Below are 21,276 nucleotides of genomic sequence, written 5' to 3'. Positions count from 1 at the left end.
ACATTTTAAATATTGAATTTCTTTAAATGCTAGGTTACACTCAGGCCATCAGTGGTCTAGGCAGCCATTCAACGGGTTTTAGACCTAGGTGCTCAATCTTTTTGTTTGTTTGTTTGTTTGTTTGGTTTGGTTTGGTTTGGTTTGGTTTTGGTTTTTTAAGACAAGGTTTCTCTGTGTAGCGTTGGCTGTCCTGGACTTGCTTTGTAGTCCAGGCTGGCCTTGAACTCACAGTGATCCACCTGCCTCTGCCTCCCAAGGGCTGGGATTAAAGGCGTGCACCACCACTGCCCGGCCTGGGTATTCAATCTTAATGGAGTCCCAAGGATTCCTCTGGAGGTGGTCTCAAAGTAGAGAGGCACAAGTTAATATTTAGTCACCAGAGAAGATACTCTAAAGAAGTCTGTCCTCAAATGGTTTCAATTCTCAAAATAGATTTGTAGCAAATCCTTCCTCCAGAGTGTAAGGATGATAAACATGGTCATCTTTATTGTATTTTGGCTACTTTGTGCATATTGTCAAGTTCCACATTGATAATAGTGGAAAGTTTCAGGAAAATGACTTAGGGTTGCTAATGCCTTGAACAAGAAAAACATAATGGATATGTAAATAATGGATGCATTTAAGGGTTGGAGGAGTTTCAGGAATCAGATAGAAAGTTCCTCAGCAAGCATTCAAAATGCTGTCTTCAAATCATGCTGTTGCAACAGATATCACTTAACCTATGTTAAAGTATTTTCACTCCAGTAGCAGAGAAGATAGAGGTGCTAAAAACCAGCTCTGTGCTCACCACTGACTTAAATTACCCGTCTGTCCTTTCTAGGTGGTCTGTAATGCCAGTTGCACAGTCAGATATTCCACTTATTATGACACTGAACGTGTAGCAGAATTTCATGGCAGGCTTTAATTTTAATTATTCCTGAAGTTTACTTGGCGGGGGTTTGGGTAGGATTCTACTTCTCTAACCTTAGGCAGGCCTTAAATGGGATATAATGGTATTTACTTTATGATTGGCCTTGCCTTCAGCTTCTAACTCTGTTAAGCTGTTCTTATAAGTGCACCAAATTAATATTTTTAAAGTAGGCCAATCACTAAGTCAAATGTATCCACTGAATATTCAGAACTCACTTTTTAAATTCAGTTAGGGCTAAACTTCATAATTTATCTGGCTGTCTTCCAATTCCTGCTCCTCCATCTCTCAGTGGAGACTTTAGCTGCACTGGCCCTGGAAGCGGCCTTGCTGGCCTCCCTGTGATAATGACTGCCCAGGCTCCTGCCTTCTCCTCTCCAGGGGTCTCTGATGGCCGGGATGCGTCCTGCTTTTCCCTCATTCCCATCTCTCCAACCTTCTGTGTCCTGATACCGTAAGCTGTGATCAGTATAAAGGTACATTGTATTTGGCATAGATTATACCTCCTAACAGCAAACCTTGCTGTATTTGATCATCAGAATGCCATGCCAATTTAAGGAGATAATCTGTAGAAAGAGAAAAATAGCATAAAACGTAGTTAAAGGCACACTTCTGAAATGTGATGTGATGTGAGATATTTTACCAGGTGTTTTTTTCTTTTATTCAAATGCTACCAAGGATTTAAAGCGTTCATTACCATCTGGACTTGGACTCTCAGAAACTCAAATTACATCTCATGGCTTTGACAGTACCAAAGAGGGGGTTATTGAAGCAGGAGCACCCCAAGGTAAGAACCCATGTATTGCAAAGATGGCTGAAGTGAAGGAGGGGAGCCTCACTGAGCGCCACTTCTGTTAAAGAAGACAAGAGTTATGCTCTTTATTTCTGTGATGAAAAGTGACCATAAACATTTTTCTCTTCAATTTAAATAATTTAAGAATGATGCCGCTGATCTTTGTAGGAATGTATCAGTGTGCATCACTTACTGCTTTTCTTCTTTCCAGGATGCATGCAGCCTCGGCCTCACACGCTGGGCACAAGCCCTGCCACTCACACACACACCCTTCAGGTTACTATCTAGGGAACACTTTTTAATAATAATTTCAAAATAATTGTGAAATAAAGCCATATAATTATTTCAAGAAGTAAACCTAGATATTTTTAGGTTGTAATCACAAAATTTAGCTATTGATTTGTATAAATATAGATTATATATTTTTTAAAAAAACAGAGCTTTTCTTTTCCTATGCCTGCGATACGAGATCTCCAAGGTCACCCTGACTTGTCTCAGCCAGCACTCACACTGTGGCTCAACACAGGCACATCAGCAAGGCAGCATCTTCTGAGGGTCTTCTGGTGCTGATGGAGAGACTGCTTAGCTTTCATTGTGAGTTGTGGCAACCTATGGAAAGTGTGGCTCCTGGGGGAAGACCATTGAGCACTTAGTGCCCAGGGGTTTTATAAGGACTCCACACTCAGGCTTCCTGTGAGCACTGTCAAGATTCTAGACTTAACAGATTATGTAGACACTCAACCTAAGCTACACTGTTTGTGTGAACCTAAGCCTTCTGCAGGGAATTTGTCAAAGTCAGCTTCTCAGGGTCTGGACAAAGGCCAGTCTTGTAAATAGCCTACTTTATGGACAGGCAGGTTGACTTGCCATAACTCTTTCTTCCACACAAGCTGAGAGGTGTGTGTATACACATGTATACAAACATATATATCTGTATATTTAATGCAGAGGGAAAAGTGCCTCTTTTGTTCATGACCATGCCTGTATCTTTTCAGTGGGGTTTTAGTATAATACTTTCATTAATTCTTTGCTATTTCATACCTGTATACAATATATTTTGATTGTCTTCTCCTTTACTTCTTATCCTAACTCATCCCAGATCTCTATCACCCTTTCCCGATTTTCCCTTTAAACAAATAAAACCACTTAGTCCAGAATTGCTGCCCTATACACATGGTATGGGGCCATCCACTAGTGTCAGTCAGCCTGCACAGTCCCATGCTCCAGAAGAATTTGGACAGTCCATTTCCCGGCAGCTGGGGGTGAGAGCTCATGCGCCCCTCCTCTCCACGCTAGGGTGTTAACTGCCAGAGTTGACTAGCGCAGCGAGCAGCCTTGTCATGTGCAGAAGACACTGCGTTACCCTGGCCCCACTCCCTCTTCTGTGAGGTTCCCTGAGAATATTTTTGTAAGTGAGTGAAAGAAAACCACCAAGCACTTGGATCTAGAGCTGTAATTAAGTAGCTGTAGTTATTGTTCAGAGTGAACTCTTAATTTTCTTAATGTATTGTGCTTGATAGAGTAGGTCTTGCCTTGTTTTAACCTAACATGCATTATTGGTTAGTGTATTCATAAGAGAATTCTGTGTACTTGCACTAGTTCAGCACTTATTAGAAAAAGCAGTTGTCTTAAGGGCACGTGTTTTAAGCCGCGTACAGACAGTTGGAATGAACATGGCAAAGAATGACATGCTGAAGACTTAGGAAGTCTGAGGGCAAGTGTTGGAGGAGTTACATTAGTGTAGTTCCCGGGACAAAAAGCTGAAGCATTCTGACTTTATTACTTGAAAAGTTACTGTAAGATAATTAGGAATATATTTTCCTATTTGTTCCTAAAGAAAAGGTTAAAAAAAAAAAAAACCAAAAAAAACCCCAAAAAACATTATACCAAAATTTAACCTAAAAACAACAACGGATATTGAGATCCGGTTAACAAGAATGTGACAGAGGCAAAGTTAGTCTAAGCTGCTAGCAAGGAGCTGTATGTGGTCCCCAAGGCTATGAGAGCTCTCATCCTTGTGTCTGCCGGAAGTGTGCGTGGTCCCAAGGCTATGAGAGCTCTCATCCTTGCGTCTGCCCAGGTTTCTGTTGAGAGGAAATTAGTCACAGTGTAGTCCAGGTTGCCCTAAACTCACAATCCTACCTCAGCCTGCTCTCCTGGGTCCTAGGAACAAGAGATGTGTATCACCATGCCCCGCTTTATGGTTTTGATTCTTAAGAGGTTTCTGTGGGTACTAGTGAGCGTTTTTGATAGCTAACTTTAGTTGGGAGGTCTAATTTAAACTACAGTAGTTTAAAGGCTTACTGTTCTGAAGATGTGGGAAAATGGAAGGTGACTTTGAAGGTAAGGCAGACAGCTGAGCCCCCACCCGCCTCAGCACCACATCATTTGCCATTCTGGTGTGGAGGCTGGATCATTTGCTACGTGTATTATACACATGTCACGTTGTGCTGTGACATCATTTCTTACAGAGATTAATGAACTGTAATAACCAGAACAAGAGAGCTCTGTTCTTAGGTCACCAGCCACGGAAGCAGAGTCGTTCCCTTATGTTTACTGCTTCCTTATGATGGGAGGCCCGTGCCTTGGCGAGGAGAACTAAGGCCTTTGTGTAACACCGTGTTTGGACTGGGTAGCCTATTGAAATGTCTTTCAATTAAGCAAGTAACTTGTAGATAGTGCTTTTGTGTTTAATTTGATAATGGAGATTCTGGGATGCAGATTGTGAACTTTCCCTTACGAAACTGTGTAACCTCCTAAGCCTATATGTCATACATTTTAATGTGAGTGTTAAGACATTTTATTTTTATCAGCCAGTCTACCTTTAAATTTTGTAATTCAGTAGACTTAAAGAGACAGATGTCTCTACTTTAAAAAATGTCAGTTTATTGAGCTTTATCATATGCTTGACTTGAGTATAAACAGGTTTTCATCTAAAGGCTGTCTTCCCCAGAACCTAGTATCTGTGTATGGGGTATGTACATTTCTTGCTAATTACATGTAAAGTAGATATTGATTCTTATATATACTTTTCCCCCAGAACACTGGGGAAGAGTGTTATTGCAATAATAGTATATTATAGGCATTAGAATATTTTCAGCTTGAACTGGAGAGACGGCTCAGTGAGTAAGAGCACTTGCTCTGCAAACATGAGGATTAGAGCTTGAATCTCTAGCATCCATGAAAAAGCCAGGCATGGCTTCTCATGCCTGAGCCTTGGAAGATAGGGAAAGGAGACAAGATCGCTGGGGCCCGGTCGCTGCCAGCCTGCCTCCAGGTTCAGTGAGAGAAGAAAGCTGTCTCAAGAACAGTAAAACTAAGAGTGATTGGGCAGGACACCGACATCCTCCTCTGCCTGTCATGCGTACATGTATGGAAACATACCATATAGACATACTCACAGATACATGCATACGAATAAGTAGAGAAAATCAAATATTCTCAGCTAAATATTGAAAGACATTTTCATGTTTCTAATGATTGCTCTCGACTTGATTTAATACTGGACCTTACAACAATGATGGGTAGCGCTGCTTTTTAAAATTTCATTGCTTGTTTAGTGTGCGCAGGTGCGTGGGTGCACATGCTACAGTGTGTATGCATGTGGAAGTCAGGACAGTTTGTGAGAATTGCTTTCTATTACATGGATTCAAGGGAACAAGTACCTCTACCTACTGAGTCATCTCATCGGCCCGAGAGATGGTGTTTTTTACTTTTCAGACGATACAGAGGCTCAAGGATATAAGCAAATGGTTAGGGTGTCCCTGGCACTACGACATAGACAGCCAGAATTTCATACCCAGAACTAGAAGTAAAGACTTGGTTATGATATACTTACAAGTTGTTTTCTTTCCTCTTGTTCTCAAACTTGACTGTTGAAAATCTCCCATGTAGCCTTCAAAAGCAGCAGGGCCTTTTGCACTGATAGGCAGTGGATCTTGAGAGAGTCCCGGGTGTTCTTAAAGTTCCACAGATGATTGTCACCATCACTTGAGAAGCATGACAGCGCGAGCTCTGACACGAGCTCCCAATCCCTAGAGTTCACCCTTGGATCTTGTGACCTCAGCTCCTGATTCTGTGTGCCTGAGCGCCTGCATTTCAGCAGCCTCAGGGTACCGTGCTGTGCGCGCCCAGCATTCCCTGCACAAATAGCAGCAGGCTGCATTATATCAGACTTGGGTTATGATTGGGGACATTTGGCAACAGTTCCTATGAAGGCTGTAATGCTCATAAAGGACATATTTCACTCACATTTTTTGTAACAGGTATTAAAAAATGCCTCAATATTCCTTTCTGCACTTAAGCCTTTTCTTCATAGTAAAGTCTGGGAAGTTATGAGATACAGACTTAAACTATAAACCTCTAGGACTGTCATATGATTTGGTTTTGAAAATAACAGACTCCAGGGAAACTTGTTCAAATACCATCTTGCCAGTTGTTTTACATAGTGAGGTGCTTTGTTTGGTTTTGATAGGCTGTAGCATCTTCTATTAGTCCTTTCCTGAAACCAAGCAAGTATATTATTGTAGTCTTAATTTCAGACTTTGACCATGTTAGAGGAATTGTCACTAGATCGCTGTAGAGGAGGAAGTGGATTTTCACTGTTTAACGTCTGCCCTCTCCAGGTTCCTCAGCACCACCTTTGCCGTCTGTTCTGTCTCCCAGCAGGGTTGCAGCTAGTCAGCTGGCTCATCCAGGAGGCGACCTAACAGTTCCTGCAGGTATCCACCGCACTGATTGATTGACTCGCCTCCCGCTGAAGCCAGCCTAACCCTGCTCTGACTGCTCGCTCTGCGGCTGCTAGCATGCAGTCCTCTGGCTGTTATGTGGCTGCTGCTTTCTCTAACGATAAGAGAAATCACTTTTCTAGCCATCACCTCTTTTCAATGTAATTAGGTTGCGTCACAAACCTGAAATTTAATTATTTTAAAGGTTAAAAACGTAGTAAAATATGATGTGTTTTAATCCACTCTTTCTTCTTTTCCGGTTGGTATAGGTCTGCTTACTTGATTCTAACTTCTCAGCTTTGCAGCTCTGCCCTCTTTGCAAACAGGAAGGGAGCTTCGGCAGTCGTGTTATTATTGAGAAGGGGTGAAGTGAAAAGGTTGTGTATTCCTGCCAGTTTCAGCATACAGATAGTCTGTAGACTGCAGCAAAACCCTGAAAAACCAGTGGATTAGCAGTACATGTCTATAGTCTCCGCAGTGATAAGCTTGAGGCTGAAGACTTCAGGGCTAACTTGGGCCACATAAGGAGACAGACATTCTGAAAACGTGAAACAAAAAGAAACAAACCCAAATTACGCCAGGAGGTGGTGGCACACGCCTTTAATCCCAGCACTCGGGAGGCAGAGGCAGGTGGATCCCTGTGAGTTCGAGGCCAGCCTGGTCTGCAGTGTGAGTCCAGGACAGCCAAGGCTACACAGAGAAACCCTGTCTTGAAAAACCAAAACCAACCAACCAAACGAAAAACCCAAATTACACATTTCTTTTTATATGGTATTAATACTTTATTTTTGTGAGAATTTTATGAAGTCTTAGCTGTTTTTTGTGTGTATTTGTTTTCTTTGGTTGGTTGATTGGTTGCCTGGCTGGCTTTTTTGTCATTGCTCTGATTCTTAGGTGTGTGGTGAAGCTGTACTAATGGCAGATCTGGCTGTTGGAGTAAGTGGGAGAAGAAAATGTATACTCACCCAAATTTTTGGGGTGTGTGAATGCACACATGTGTTTGTGGAGTCCACAGGTTAACCTTGGTTGTCTTTCACTACCAGTCTCTGACTTGTTTTTTGAGGCCAGGCTCTCTTCCCTGGAGCTTATCACACCAGCTAGGCTGACCAGTGAGCTCCAGGGAGCCGCTCCCACCATCTGTGCTGGGGTTGCGGACCCCCAGCTTTCTACTTGGGTGTTAGGGATCTGAACAGAGTCCCGGTGTATCTGTAGCAGGCCCTGTACAGAACAAGCCATCTCCCAGACCAGCCAGACATTCGCTGTTACTGGTTTTGTTGTTGTTTGTTTGTTTGTTTGTTTTTGTTTTCTGAGACAGGGTCTCTCTGTGTAGCCTTGGCTGTCCTGGACTCACATTGTAGACCAGGCTGGCCTCAAACTAACAGTGATCCACCTACCTCTGCCTCCCGGGGGCTGGGGTAAAAGGCGTGTGCCACCACGCCTGGCTGACATTCATTGTTTTTGTTTTTAAAGGTGAATTTGCAACAGAATTTGTTTCTTAAAGTGAGACAAACCACATGTTTGTTTAGTGGACAGAAATGTTTGTAAGTGATTAGGAAATTATTCTGAATGGCTCTAGGAGGCTCTAGTCTTTCACACAATAGGAACCTTTGCATTTTTTAAGCAGTTCAGTTTGAATAGCTATAGGCTTCATTCTTCTCTCATGCCCTGTGTTTATCTGGATTGTGCTTTTGTCTTTTGTTATGATCATGCAGGTGGCCAAAGGACACACACAAAAAGTGGACCAGTTATTCTAGCAGATGAAATTAAAAATCCTGCAATGGAAAAGTTAGAACTTGTTAGAAAATGGAGTCTCAACACATACAAGGTTTGTAATTTTTCAACTTTCCACCCTAACTGTCTCTAAGACTTCTCATTTATATGTTATGCACATTATCATATTATGCTTGTACAGATATGAAAAATAATACCATCTAAACATGATGTGCAAAAATTTGTTGATTATTTATCTTTACATATAATTTAAAATTTAGTGCAAAAGAATTTTTGAAAGACCTAAAACACTCAACTCTGGCTGATAATTAAAATTAAATTATATATATACATATATATATAATTAAATTAAACACATAATTCAAAAACAAAAATAAAAACATAGCTTGCATGCAGCGGCACACACTTAGAATCCCAGCACTCAGGAGCCAGAGTCAGGAAGATTGTTATTCCAAGCTAGTCAGGGCTACATGTTGAGACTGTCTCACACATAGACAAATGTACCCACTCGCGTGCACATGTGTGCACACACACACCACTCTAACTGTAGAATTATTTTTTGATAGATAATTTGCTTCTTAAGAGGCAGAATCTCACATTATTGGCCAGTCTGGGCTGCCCTTCCTGGGATCAAGAGATCCCTCTGAGTTACCTGCACTACAGGCTTATGCCACGGAACCTAACCTTTTCTTGATATTTTATAACAGTTGAAGGTTAAGAGGCACATTAGTTCTCCAAGGCTGCAACTCTGTGATCCTGTAATCATTTAGGCCACACCAGATTGTAAGTTCAGCATGGCTGTTTGCATTGCTTTGAGTCACTCACTGGTGATTATTTCCCTGAGGATCTTAGTGAAGCCATTTTAAGTCTACAGCACGGGTTGCATTACCAGCTGCAACCCAGCCACAGATCCACTTAGTACCTTTGAGTCTTCCTAGGGATCAGACACTAGATGTCATGGGGCACAGAAGATGAGAGACACCAGCAGCGCAGTCTGCAGCATAAGCATACGTGTTTCAAATGGGCTGTAGGTCTAGTGGTTGGCAAGTCAGAATTGTCTACATTTTTAGACAGGATTTCTCTGTGTAGCCTTGGCTGTCCTGGACTCCCTTTTGTAGACTAGGCTGGCCTCAAACTCACAGCAGCCCACCTTCCTCTGCCTCAGTGAGTGCTGGGATTAAAGGCGTGCACTACCACGCCTGTCCTAACATGTTCTCAAGAGTAAATAGCAGAGTGGAATTATTCATTCAATTAGTTGTTGTAAAATACAACCTGAAACCCTCTATAAAAATACAGGCTTTCTTGCAATGTGAGAGATTGACCTTGTGTATGCTAGGCCAGCACTCTTACAAGTTTTCTTAATGTTTTTTTTTAATGTATTTAGATCTATTTTAATTTTTATAGGAATGTTTTGCCAGCATGTGATTATATGCACCAATTATGTGCTAGGTGCCTGTTATGAGAGGACATCAGATCTCTTGGAATTGGACTTTAGATGGATATGAGCCTCCGTGTGGATGCTGGGAACTGAACCTGGGCCCTCTGCCAGAGCAACAAGTGTTCTTAGTTACTGAGCCATCTATCCAGCCCTTACGGTTTTCTTTTTTGTTTGTTTTCATTTTCTTTTCTCTCCTTCTCTCTTTCTCTCTCCCCCCCCCCCCCCTTCTTGTTTTTAAGAAACAAAACTTGTTCTGTGTCATCTTGGCTATCCTGAACTCGCTTTGTAGACCCGGCTGACCTCGAACTCAGAGTGATCCACCTGCCTCTGCCTCTGCCTCCCAAGTGCTGGGATTACAGGCATATGCCAGCATGTCTGGCTTCCTTAAAGTTAAATCTGCTACATGAATCTTTCCCAAAGTCCTGGTGGCAGTCTGTAGAAAGTGATGCCTCCTTACTTGTTCTTCTCCTGAAGGGCATCCTTGTAAGCCCTTGCCTCTCTGTTGTCCAGGGTAGGGATGTCTGGTTCCTGCCTCCATGTTCTCTCGTAGTACAACTGTTGATTATCTGAACCCCTGCCTTCCTCTTGTTGAGCCTACATATCTCATCAGTCATTAAGTCCTGTGGATTCTCCCTTGGTTTTCTTTTACTTTTTCTGTTTGTTTTCACAGTCCCAGTCCATATCTTTATTACTCTCTTACTATTGTTAACGACTTACCAAATGGTTCTCTTGGACTGGTGTGGTCATTGTTACTTTACAGTTCCTCAGCAGATCCCCATTATCTTTAGAATGATGGGGCCCTTCCCACCTTACCTGCTCTATTACCTTACTGCTTTTGGCTGCAGATCCTGTCCATACCAAGGCCCCAGGAATCTGCTTAGCTATCTGTCTTCTGTGCTCCTCTAGCTGCAAGAGTGGGGTTTGCCACATGATTGGAATTCCCCTTCCTTTCTCTTGTGTAATTTTCAGACCACACCGAGCTTCATACTTTAAAAACAAACAAACAAACAAACAAACAAACAGAAAGTTTCCCCCAAAATTCTATTATAAACTAAGAAAAGAAACAAAAACAGGCTGATAAAAAATTTAACAAAACAGAGTACTCTATTATTTCTTCAGCTAAGAGTAAGTAAAAAAAAATTAATTTGAGAAGATGGATTCAAAACCTAAGCTGGAAGTTCCTTCCGCTGTGTCTGCTTTAGTCTGTTTTTCCCTTTCTGTGAGGCCAGGGTTCTACTGCATTGCCTTTATTGAAATATTTTTCTTTCTCTTTCTCTTTCTCTTTCTCTTTCTCTTTCTCTGCCTCTGCCTCTGCCTCTGCCTCTGCCTCTGCCCCCCCTCTCTCTTTCTCTCTCTCCCTCTGCATCTCTTCCCCTCCCTCCCTCCCCCCTCTCTCTAAAGAATAAACGCTCTTAGTTTCTAGCATTCAGTTAACATGTTTCTTGAATATGAAATACTATTTTAAAATAATTCTTTAAATTCTGAAGTAGTTTCCATTAGCATTCTCCCCATAAAATTGATCACCTCAGCCTTTCACCTTTCTGGCCTATTTTTGTTTTCCGTGTTGCCCATTTGCTCATTAGCTGACTGATTTCTCCTGTTTATTTCCCATTTAGGCTTCCTTCTGTATTTTGTCTTAATAAACTTTCTTTAATCTGTGAATTGCTGCTGTGAGTTTGTTCTTTTCCTTGTACTTAAATGTTTGTTTGTTTTGTCATCACAGCAAAGCTCTGTGTGATATTTATATAATTAGTGTACAGGCGCTGTCTTGTCAATCCCTGAGGCAGTAGGATGTGCCTGACGGTAGGCCCTGTACTGTCATTGCATCCATCCTCTGCACTCAGGAGATCTATGTAGGTCAGTGATTTTTTTTTTTTAACCTTCCAGCTCTTTAAGTTAGTAAGTTAGCATCATTTAGAAGTTATTACCATCTAAATGACTTTTTGGGACGTGGTGCTGGGGTAGCAAGATCTTGTGGCTTGGGACTTAAGCTGGCTTCAAATCCAGAGCTCTGCCTGCTTCTGCCGCATGGTGCTAAGATGAAGGTGTGCACTGCCGTACCTGACTAAGTGAGTTCTTCATATGGAACGCTCCATCAGCTTTAGGGACTTGGAGGAAGGGAAGAGGAACTGGATTCTCTTTGTAAGCCTGCTTTGTAATGTATTCCAGTCTTCAGTTTTGCATTTTAATTTCAGAATGTTTCAGTGATTATGCCAGAAACTTCCCAAAGCCCTACCCACTGAAGAAATGAGCAACAACTGTATACTTTCTTAACCAAACTGGAGGCACCCTTTTAGTACTCTCATTTTTTATTATTTAGGTTTTTGTTAAGAATGTATAGTTAGTTATGTTTATTGAGTGTGCCCAAACTTAGATTGCCTCATAATTAGTATCTTACTCCCACTACCCTAGCATTTCTTTATTAGAGCTTGGCCCAAGTGCCTGCTTGTGAACATTGTTTTTTGTGGAAAAATGGTCACTTGTACAACAGTAGAATTTTCATTCTGTGTCATCTGCAGACCTCAGCCAATGAATTCTAGCTTCTTGACTGGCAACAGATTTCTGGGGTGCTGTGGAAGGCGCTATGCTTTGGCCTTTAGCCCAGCCTGGCCCACAAAACAAGTCCAGTAAAGTAAAAGTCTGCTAGGGGACTCTGAGAGCAAGTGCCATCTCCTTTGTCTTATTATAGGCTCATTTTTTTTTTTTTTGGATCGGTGTTTTTCTTCTTAAAATCAGTGGCTCAAGTTGAACTTTTCTATTTTGATTTCCACCTCCTAGAATGGTTTTATTTATTTTGAGTGAGTCTGTGTGTCTGTGTGTACACACCTGTGGAGGTCAGAGGATAACTGGCTGGAGCTGGTTCTCTCGTTCCACCATGAAGGTCCTAGGGACCCACCTAAGACCATCAGGCTTGGCAGCAAGCACCTTTACTGCGAGTTAACCCTGTTGCCTCATCCTTTGCTGTGGCTCTGGAGACTTGGCCTGATGAGGGCCTTAGGGAATCAAGAAAAGTCGATCATACGGATGGACACGCAGAAAGAGCTGGGATGGTGGACCAGGCTCTCTGATGAAGACACTCCAGCACCCCAGAAGCTCAGAGTGTTTATTATATAGAATTAAATAGGGAGGCTGGGTTACTACCCACAAATAAACAAGGAGGCAGGGCTTTTGGCATACAGCTGGAGCAAGAACACTGGTGCAGCTGATCACAGGAGGAGCTAACTAGTTCACTTGAGGTACAGAGCTGGTGCGTGCAATGTACTGTAGTACTTTGCATTGCTGTATTGTTTTATTGTTCTCTTGTTTTCCTTCCTAAACAAGGCACATCTTTCTACTTTTAGTGTACTCGGCAAATTATATCTGAGAAACTAGGCCGTGGCTCAAGAACTGTGGACCTTGAACTTGAAGCTCAGATTGATATATTAAGAGACAATAAGAAAAAATATGAACACATTCTGAAACTGGCTCAGACATTGTCGACACAGCTTTTCCAGATGGTACATACCCAAAAGCAACTTGGAGATGCATTTGCTGACCTGAGTTTGAAGTCTTTAGATCTCCACGTAAGATTATTTAAAATAACTCTCAGGGGTTGTGGGGGTGAGGATGTTGCTAGAAATATTCTGAGAGGTAATTTTTTTCATGTATGATTTGCTAAACTCTTAATAAAATTGTCATTGTTGTGTTTGCGTGGGTATTGGACATTGAACCCAATGACTGACATATGCTATACCACTGGGATATATTTCCAAACTCCAATGTAAATGGCATTTGAGGCATTCTTTATTAGATACTATGTCATACAATCTTTCTTGTTTTGCTTTGGGTTTTGGGTTTTTTTTGAAACACAGTTTCTCTGTGTAGCCCTGGCTGTCCTGGGCTCGCTTGTAGGCCAGGCTGGGCTAAAGGCTTGTGCCACCACTGCAGCTCAGATAGAGTATATGTTTAGCATTTCTAAGGCATGCCCAAGCTCAGCCGAAGCTTTCTTGAGAACTTCTTTTGCTATCTTGTAACTCTTTTGATGTCTGGCTGCTCATTTTGCCCCACACAGAAGATAAAATCCTTCACCTTACAGATGACTAACCTGAGTAAGTAAATAATTTAAAATAGAAAATCACTTGGTCCTAGAAATTTGGTACAGCTATTGATAAAGTACAGTAATAAAAGAAAATACAAAAATTCAGATTTTAGGTGCCCTATTAAACAAGCAGAATTTGCTTTCGATTGGATGATGCACTAATTTATTTCCAGGGTCCCTGTTCTATTGCGTTGGTCTCTGTGTTCTTCCTCCCGCCCCCCCCCCCCACCATTTGTTAAGATTTTAATTTAATTGTATCATTTTGTCTTTCCCTTTCCTCCCTCCAGATTGCCCTATATACCCTTTCTTGATCTCTTTTAAATTCATGTCCTCTGTTTTTCATTAAGTGTGTGCGTGTGTTCTCAAATATATAAATATAACCTAGTGTGTCTATATAATATTACTTCTCTGGTTTTGGGAAACCAATGGGTGCTTTTCCCTGGGGAAGACTATTTCTTGCCCTCTTGGTATTCCTTAGTTGCCTGTGTTCTTGATGTAGGATTGTGTGCACACTCCCCCTTCATCCTCATCCCTGTTCCCATCCTTCCCATTCTTGTCCACGCCTATGTCCCCTGTCCACATCCATGTTAGCATGCCTTTGGGTGTTGTTCCATGCTCTGTTATACAATAAGTAAGAAGGGCTCCTTAGTTTTGTTAACTGTGTTTCTATAAATCTACTTTTTGTTTATTTTGGGTTTTGGAGACAAGGTTTTACTGTGTAGCCTTGGCTGTCCTATAGCTAGCTCTGTAGATCAAACTCACAGACATCTGCCTGCCTCCTGCCTCTCAGCTGAGTTAAAGGTGTGCACCATCACACCCAGCTATAAATCTAGTTTTTATAGATTTTTTTCTATTTTCTTACATTTTGGCTTTTATCTCTTGATGAATATCAAAGTAATAAGTACAATTATAATATTTTAACATTTTCTAGAAGTTAAAAAAGTCTTCTATCACATACAATTTTATATATGTTTGCTTACACTTCATATGTAATTTAGCTTGTAGAAAATGCTAGACACATCCTGCTGTCCTACCGTTAGTTATAGAGGTGCTAATGATGGTAGAACGATTGATTGCTTCCCCATTGATTAACAGTCTTTTGAGAAATGTCTTGCCCTATAGCTTTAATTGCTTGAACTTGGAACACATCCTTTGTTTCGGCCACGGCATTAGGATTACAGGAGTGCAATAATTCTTTTTTACACATTCCTACATTTTCAGTCAGTCTGCACAATTTAGAAAACCAAGTCTGGAATAAAGTACATGAACCTCTCTCAAATGGAAAATGTTTTTAGCATAATGTAATTTTACTCTCCTAATACTTACTGAATTATTAAATAATTTATCATCTGTAAATGTAATTATAATTGTAGCACTACATTAAGATTTCATCTTCTAGTTAACTTTGTTACTTTCTTTATAGCAAAAATTGAAGTATTTTAAACCAGACTAGAGAATTCAGGTTGAGTGACGCATCTTACAGTAAAGTAGGGTTGCTTTATTTGGTCGGATGTGCTCCTGCCTGATGCCCTTTGACTGGGAAGCTTGCACTGCTGAGCATGAAGGCTACATGCTTGCCACATACGGATGGGCTGTCTGAGATGTTGCGGGAGCCAGGGGTGTAGTTTATTAGAGTACACTGAAGCTGGTGTTGAGCAAATCCCTCATCTGTGCCCAGATAGACCTGATCTTGAAAGGCACCTGGTCACCACGTTTACAAAGAAATGTGTCTTGTCAATATTTATACATTGAGGAAATTCAGTCAAAACACAAAAGAATGTAATATATTTTATGTCTGAAAGTTGTAACCAATTATTACCTAATTTGGTCCTGAAAGTTCTAACTTTTCTGATTAATAAGCTGCTGTATTTTCCCACACAGCTGTGCTTATAATTGTAACAGAAACAAAATGTAGAAACAAAAATATTCTTTATAGTACAAAGTAATTTAGCCTTTAAAATTATTTAGATTTAGCTCTGTGTCTGGGCTAATGATAATTTTGGTTTACTAAACTTCTGGTAATTATGTAGCTAACTGATTTAGATTCTTATATATTTAAAGATTAGGAGAAAAAGCAAAACTTCTGTTGCTAGATTTCTAAGTCAAATATTTTCCCATTGGTAATATGTTTATGCTTTCAAAGTCATGTCCACTGATTTATTAGTAAGTCAGTTACGACGTCGTCTCTGTTTCAGGAAGAATTTGGTTATAATGCAGATACCCAGAAGCTGCTGGCTAAAAATGGAGAGACTCTTCTTGGGGCCATTAATTTTTTCATTGCTAGTGTGAACACCTTGGTGAATAAAACAATTGAAGATACACTAATGACTGTAAAACAGTATGAAAATGCCAGGTGGGTATTTACTTTCTTTGTATTGTCTGTTTTACAGATGACTTATATTAAGGTTTTGGGTTACAAACAAGAAAAACATACTTTCCAATATGGGAAGATAAAAGAATGTACTAGGAAAAAAAAAAAAGATGGCTCAATGGCTTCGTGGTCACAAGCGCTGTGATTGGCTCAGTACTGAGGCCCGTGTAGAGGTGGAAGGAGAGACCCACGTCCACAGAGTAGTGTTCTCTGATTCCCAGAAGAAGAATGGAGGGTTGGAAGATAGTTCTCAGAAAGAATAAAACGGGAGATAGGCAAGAACCAAAACCGAATAATTCCTCAGAAGTTTCTAATTATCATATGGATCTGGTACCCTAGGCATAAGATGCTGCTGCTTCAGAAGTAATTTTCAAAAGGCCCTGAGTACTTTGTCTTGGGAATGTCTACTTGAGCCTTATTCATATACCCCAACCTTGCCTGCTAAGAGACAGGGGAATGAAAGAGCTCCCAATTCTAGCTTTCTTTGTCCTACCAAGTAGACACTCTGTTATGTGACCTAATGTGAGCCTGTGACTACGTTATTGCTGCACCCTACTGTGAGCAGTCACACTGCACCCCACTGTGAGCAGTCACACTGTACCCTACTGTGAGCAGTCACACTGCTTCCACAGTACCAGTTCCTGATTTTCATTTACCCAAGTTCAGACTACCATCAAATGCTTTCACATTTGACTTTATACGTAAATATTTCACTTTATCTTGGTACTTGTTTATAATACAAAATTTCCCGATGTACTATTTTTAAAATTTATTTTATTTTATGTGCATTGGTGTCGGGGTGTCAGATCCCTTGGAACTGGAATTACAGGCAGCTCTGAGCTGCTCTGTGGGTGCTAGGAATTGAAGCAGGGTCCTTTGGAAGAGCAGACAGTGCTCTTAACCACTGAACCATCTTTCTAGCCCCCAGACGTACTATTTTATACCCCATCTTTTTATACTTTATTTTTAGGGATATTTTATATCCTATCTCATGATTTTGTTAGGTGAACAAAATGTATAGTAATAAATACTTTTAAATATCTAAAAATATTATTTGAAAAATACCACACCCATAATAGCATTTTCAACTTTTGCTTCCACATCCAGTTTTGTTTGTTTGTTTGGTTTGGTTTGGTTTGGTTTTTTTGTTTTTTGTTTGTTTGTTTGCCTGTGCCTGTTTACTGTCGGCCCAGTTTTCTGGTAGTGTCCTCTGAGCACTTGATGCTGGCTTTCTGTTAGTTTCCCTAGCATGGTTGAAGATGGTGCTAAGCTTTACCTTGTATGGGTGGAACGCGACCTTTGACCTGCAGTCCTAGCTAAGGACAGTGCTGTGAGAACTCCAGAAATGTCTACCTCACTATTTTGTGGTTGGGTGCTTATTCTTAGATAAACATTGTCTATTCACTGTAGAGGTCAGAACCCAGATATGTGGAAAACTTAAGTTTTTATTTTTTGTCACAAGAAGTGCTCTGTTGTGTGTTGTGTTTGTAATTTCCAGTTTAATATTAGTGTGACATTGTTACTGGCTTAGAAATAAAGGTTGTGGTAGCAGCTGAGACTTGCTGGTAGGAAGATGAGGTCCGGGTTTGCAGATTACTCAGCTAAAGACTTTTTTATTCAAATTATTTATTAACAAGATAAAGTCAGATGGTGAAAAACAGAATTGGAAGATGCATTTTATTTTGTTTTGTTTTTTGTTTTTCATAACAGGGTTTCTTTGTGTAGCCTTGGCTGTCCTGGGCTTGCTTGGTAGACCAGGCTGGCCTTGAACTCACAGAGATCTGCCTGCCTCTGCCTCTTAGAACTTGGATTAGAGGCATGTGCCACCACATCTTTTAATGGAACTCCCCATAACCACCTGTGCAGTAATTGATTTTCCAGTCTGGTTAAATCCTTTCATAGACATTGTGTTTTTCATGGATTCATATGCATATGAATAAAAGTTTAATTTGTCTAACTTCTATGTGGGTCTTTGCTAAATTTGTCTGTTACAATCATACACGGTACATATTTTAATCTATTTTTAATCATTTTAAGCTGATTTTCAGTCTCCCCCACCCCACCCCCCAGTTTTTCTAGTACTTATGAGACTAGACAATTCAAAGATAAGAATTCTCTTGTTTTATTTACCTGCCTCCTGAGTGCTGGGGCTAAGACAGGTACCACCGTGTACAGCTCAATGCAGAAAACACATTTGATTTACAGAGGAGCAGAGTAAGTCCACAGAGGTTGAATGGCTTGCTTCCTGTCTTTTAATCTACACTGTGGCTGAGAGTGTAGTTCAGAGATCATATCTTGCCTAGCACAACAAAACAATAATTTTTAAAAGTAAAAAATTTTCATGTCTCATAAGGAAAAATGTTTTTACATGTTATAATGAAAGCCTGAAAGGATAGTGTGGTATTAGATCTTAGTACATGCTGTATGCTGGCTCATTCGGAAACCTTCAGACAGCCTCATTGTGTGCCTGACAACCAGCAGTGATCTCGTCCCATAACCATCCTTTTTTATTGAGCTTGCGTAGCTTATTCTTTAAGTTTAGCCGGGGCCTTGATTTCTGTTTAATCAGTTCTCTGAGGACTGGGTTAGTAGTCATGCTTGGACACTGCCTTCTCAGTAGAGCCCAGACTTCAAAGTTTTAAACAATAGTTTTCCTTCTTTGTCAAAACCAGAATTTACTGACTTTTAGGGCAGGGCTCGTTCATTTGATCAGCATGAGAAGTGGTAATTAAGACATGCTGGGTGGTCTGTTAACCCCTGATATGCATGTGTACAAGTCCTTCCTAGCCTTGTGGTAACAGCCCTTTCTGCCCGGTTGAGGCTCTCCACAGCAGCACCAGCAAGGCAGCCAGTTACGAGGAAGGATTTTCAGGTGCAGACACCTTTTCTCCATAGAGTAACAGGCTCAGGCTGGCAACCTTGAGTTGAGAGGTGTGTCTAGAGGGCTGCGTGCCCTTCCTGGGTGGTAGTGAGTACTCTTAGAGAAGCGTTGCTGCCATGTTTTGCTTTGGTGCCATCTACAAAATGAGTGGCAAAGCTAAAGAATACAAGGCCAGTATTGTAACTGTGTCTCAGCCAGTCAGTACTATTTAAAAGTGCTGCAGAGGGGTGTGAGGGCACGTCTTACTGGTTTAAATTTGCTTCTACTTTTTTGTTTGTAGCTTGCTTTTAGCTCTTCCTTTTCTAATACTGAGCATTTAACTATTGCCCAATGTCATGTAATACATATGTGTATGAAGTTCTGTGGTGATTATTATGCTCCCATTCATAGATGAAAAAAATAAGATGTACTGCTCACTGAAGACACTAGAACAAGAGAAAGGTAGTTTAGCTTCTAAATCCATAGGTTTTACTAACTTGCTACCTACCTAGTCTGTCTTGCCCCACTGACTTTTTATGTCTGCCTTAATCTCTGTTGTCTTTTTTCCGGTTTTGAGACTCGTTTCCTATTCCCCAAAGTCTTAAGGCTGGCCCATTTTCTTAGTCTACTCCAGCCCATCTCCCTTCCTTACCATTAGAGAGTCAGCTTCCTGTCCTGAACAAATGAAATCCGGTCAAATCACAGCTCTTCACGGGCTTTTGACTTTGTTCTGTGGCTTATATCTGAACTGTTCATCATCAGGGACCATGGGGCTGGCTACTCTCCTACTGAAGTTTCTTCCATCATTGTGCATTAGTTCTAGATTGTAATACACTGAGTTAGTTCACAAATATCTATGTCAGTGCCTGTACTTTTCTCTTTTGGAGATGTTCTACCAACCTCAGAAATGCTTTCTTAAGTGTCTAGTCAGTCCTGCTGTCTGCAGTGCTAATTTGCATTATGCCACTTTGTTGTAATTGGGTATGAGGAAGCTTCTTGATCTCATCAGCTCCCCTGAAACCCAGACAGTGCTGGCTTGGTAACTGTTGGATAGATCAATATATTAGTGAACGAACAAATGATCCTCATTGGCCCATAACTATCTAGTTTGTTAAATTTAATACAAGCTACAAATACACTGGGCTTCGATGCCAGGTGTGGTGGCACATACTTTTAATCCCAGCACCCAGGAAAGCAGAGACAGGTGGATCTCTGAGTTCAAGGCCAGCCTGGTTTGCATAATGAGTTCTAGGACAGCCAGAGCTGTACAGAGAAACTATGTCTTGAGAGAAATAAAAAATACAAATTAAAAAAAATACTGGCCTTGGCCTGGACATAGTAGTGCACACCTTTAATCTCAGCACTTGGGAGGTAGAAACTGGCAGATCTCTGTGAATTCAAAGTCAGCCTGGTCCATATAAGTGAGTTCTAACACAGCCAGAGCTACATAGTGAGACCGTCTTACCCCCAAACAAACAAAGTGGGCTTAATGTGAGAGACTGACATATTCTTTTTCAAGTGAGGTATAAACTCTAAATATTCGTCATTCTTGGATTGGGAGATGTGACACACCCTGTTGATACCTGAATGAAGACCTTTAGCTGTAGTGCATAAACTTTGTGGTTCTGATTTTTTTTAGCTGGGGAGGTCACTGCTTACCATAGCAGTGCTGCACTTCCACAGGGCTGTGACCGAGGGGCTATACAGCTGCTGTGATGTCATGGAGCGAGGCTGATGGGCAACTAAGCATCTCACAGAACTAGGCCACGGTGCTCTGTAGGAGATGTCATTGTCACATTTTAAATGTACTTTGACAGAAATCCATCTGGTATTGTACTGTCACATGTGTCTGTTAAATACTGAAATGTGGCCAATGTGAATTGCATATAATGGTACTGAAAAATACACAGGGGCTTTCCAAGACTCAGCCCCCAGCCCCCAGCCCCCCCCAGATATAAAGGAGCCCATTAACAATTGTCTGCATTCATTACATGTTGCAGCAATAGTATATTCAGTGTGCTAGGTAGAATAAAAGTGACATTAATATTTATTATTTAAATTATTTATTAGAACATTTTAAAGTGCATATATGACATGCATTGGTAACCCTCAGTATGACTTATCTCACTGGTTTTGCTAGGCATTCTAAGTTGGGCTGGTCTCACCAACTTTGTCTTATCATTATTAACCAGTACACGTTAAGGATTGGTAATTACTTTGAACTTGGTTTGGCATCTGTTGTGGTTGACATTATTTTTTTAAATATAAGTGTTTGCTAAAAGTTGAAATATTTGTTGGTTAATATTGTAAATTTTGGGGGAAAATAGTAGATAAAATTAAGAAGCAGTTCTTCCCCATCTGTGTGTGCGCG

At 40.9% G+C, this 21,276-nt stretch overlaps 1 protein-coding gene across 5 annotated transcripts in view; it reads left to right on the top strand.

Annotated features, from left to right (window-relative positions):
• The window catches only part of ARFIP1 (ARF interacting protein 1), an 83,395-nt gene that overhangs the window by 41,513 nt on the left and 20,606 nt on the right, over nucleotides 1-21,276 (top strand). For 3 of the 5 annotated variants that reach the window (XM_084768927.1, XM_084768925.1, XM_084768926.1), the window contains 5 exons: nucleotides 1,586-1,694; nucleotides 6,326-6,421; nucleotides 8,140-8,252; nucleotides 12,938-13,159; nucleotides 15,870-16,027. In XM_084768927.1, the coding sequence (XP_084625053.1) occupies nucleotides 1,586-1,694; nucleotides 6,326-6,421; nucleotides 8,140-8,252; nucleotides 12,938-13,159; nucleotides 15,870-16,027 (698 nt within the window). The remainder of the gene's footprint in view (nucleotides 1-1,585; nucleotides 1,695-6,325; nucleotides 6,422-8,139; nucleotides 8,253-12,937; nucleotides 13,160-15,869; nucleotides 16,028-21,276) is intronic. The other 2 variants (XM_084768928.1, XM_084768929.1) reach the window with 2 other exon arrangements.

This window comes from Acomys minous (assembly GCF_964271855.1).
Source record: "Acomys minous genome assembly, chromosome: 19".
NCBI lineage: Eukaryota > Metazoa > Chordata > Mammalia > Rodentia > Muridae > Acomys > Acomys minous.
This window is presented reverse-complemented; position numbering and strand designations above follow the sequence as displayed.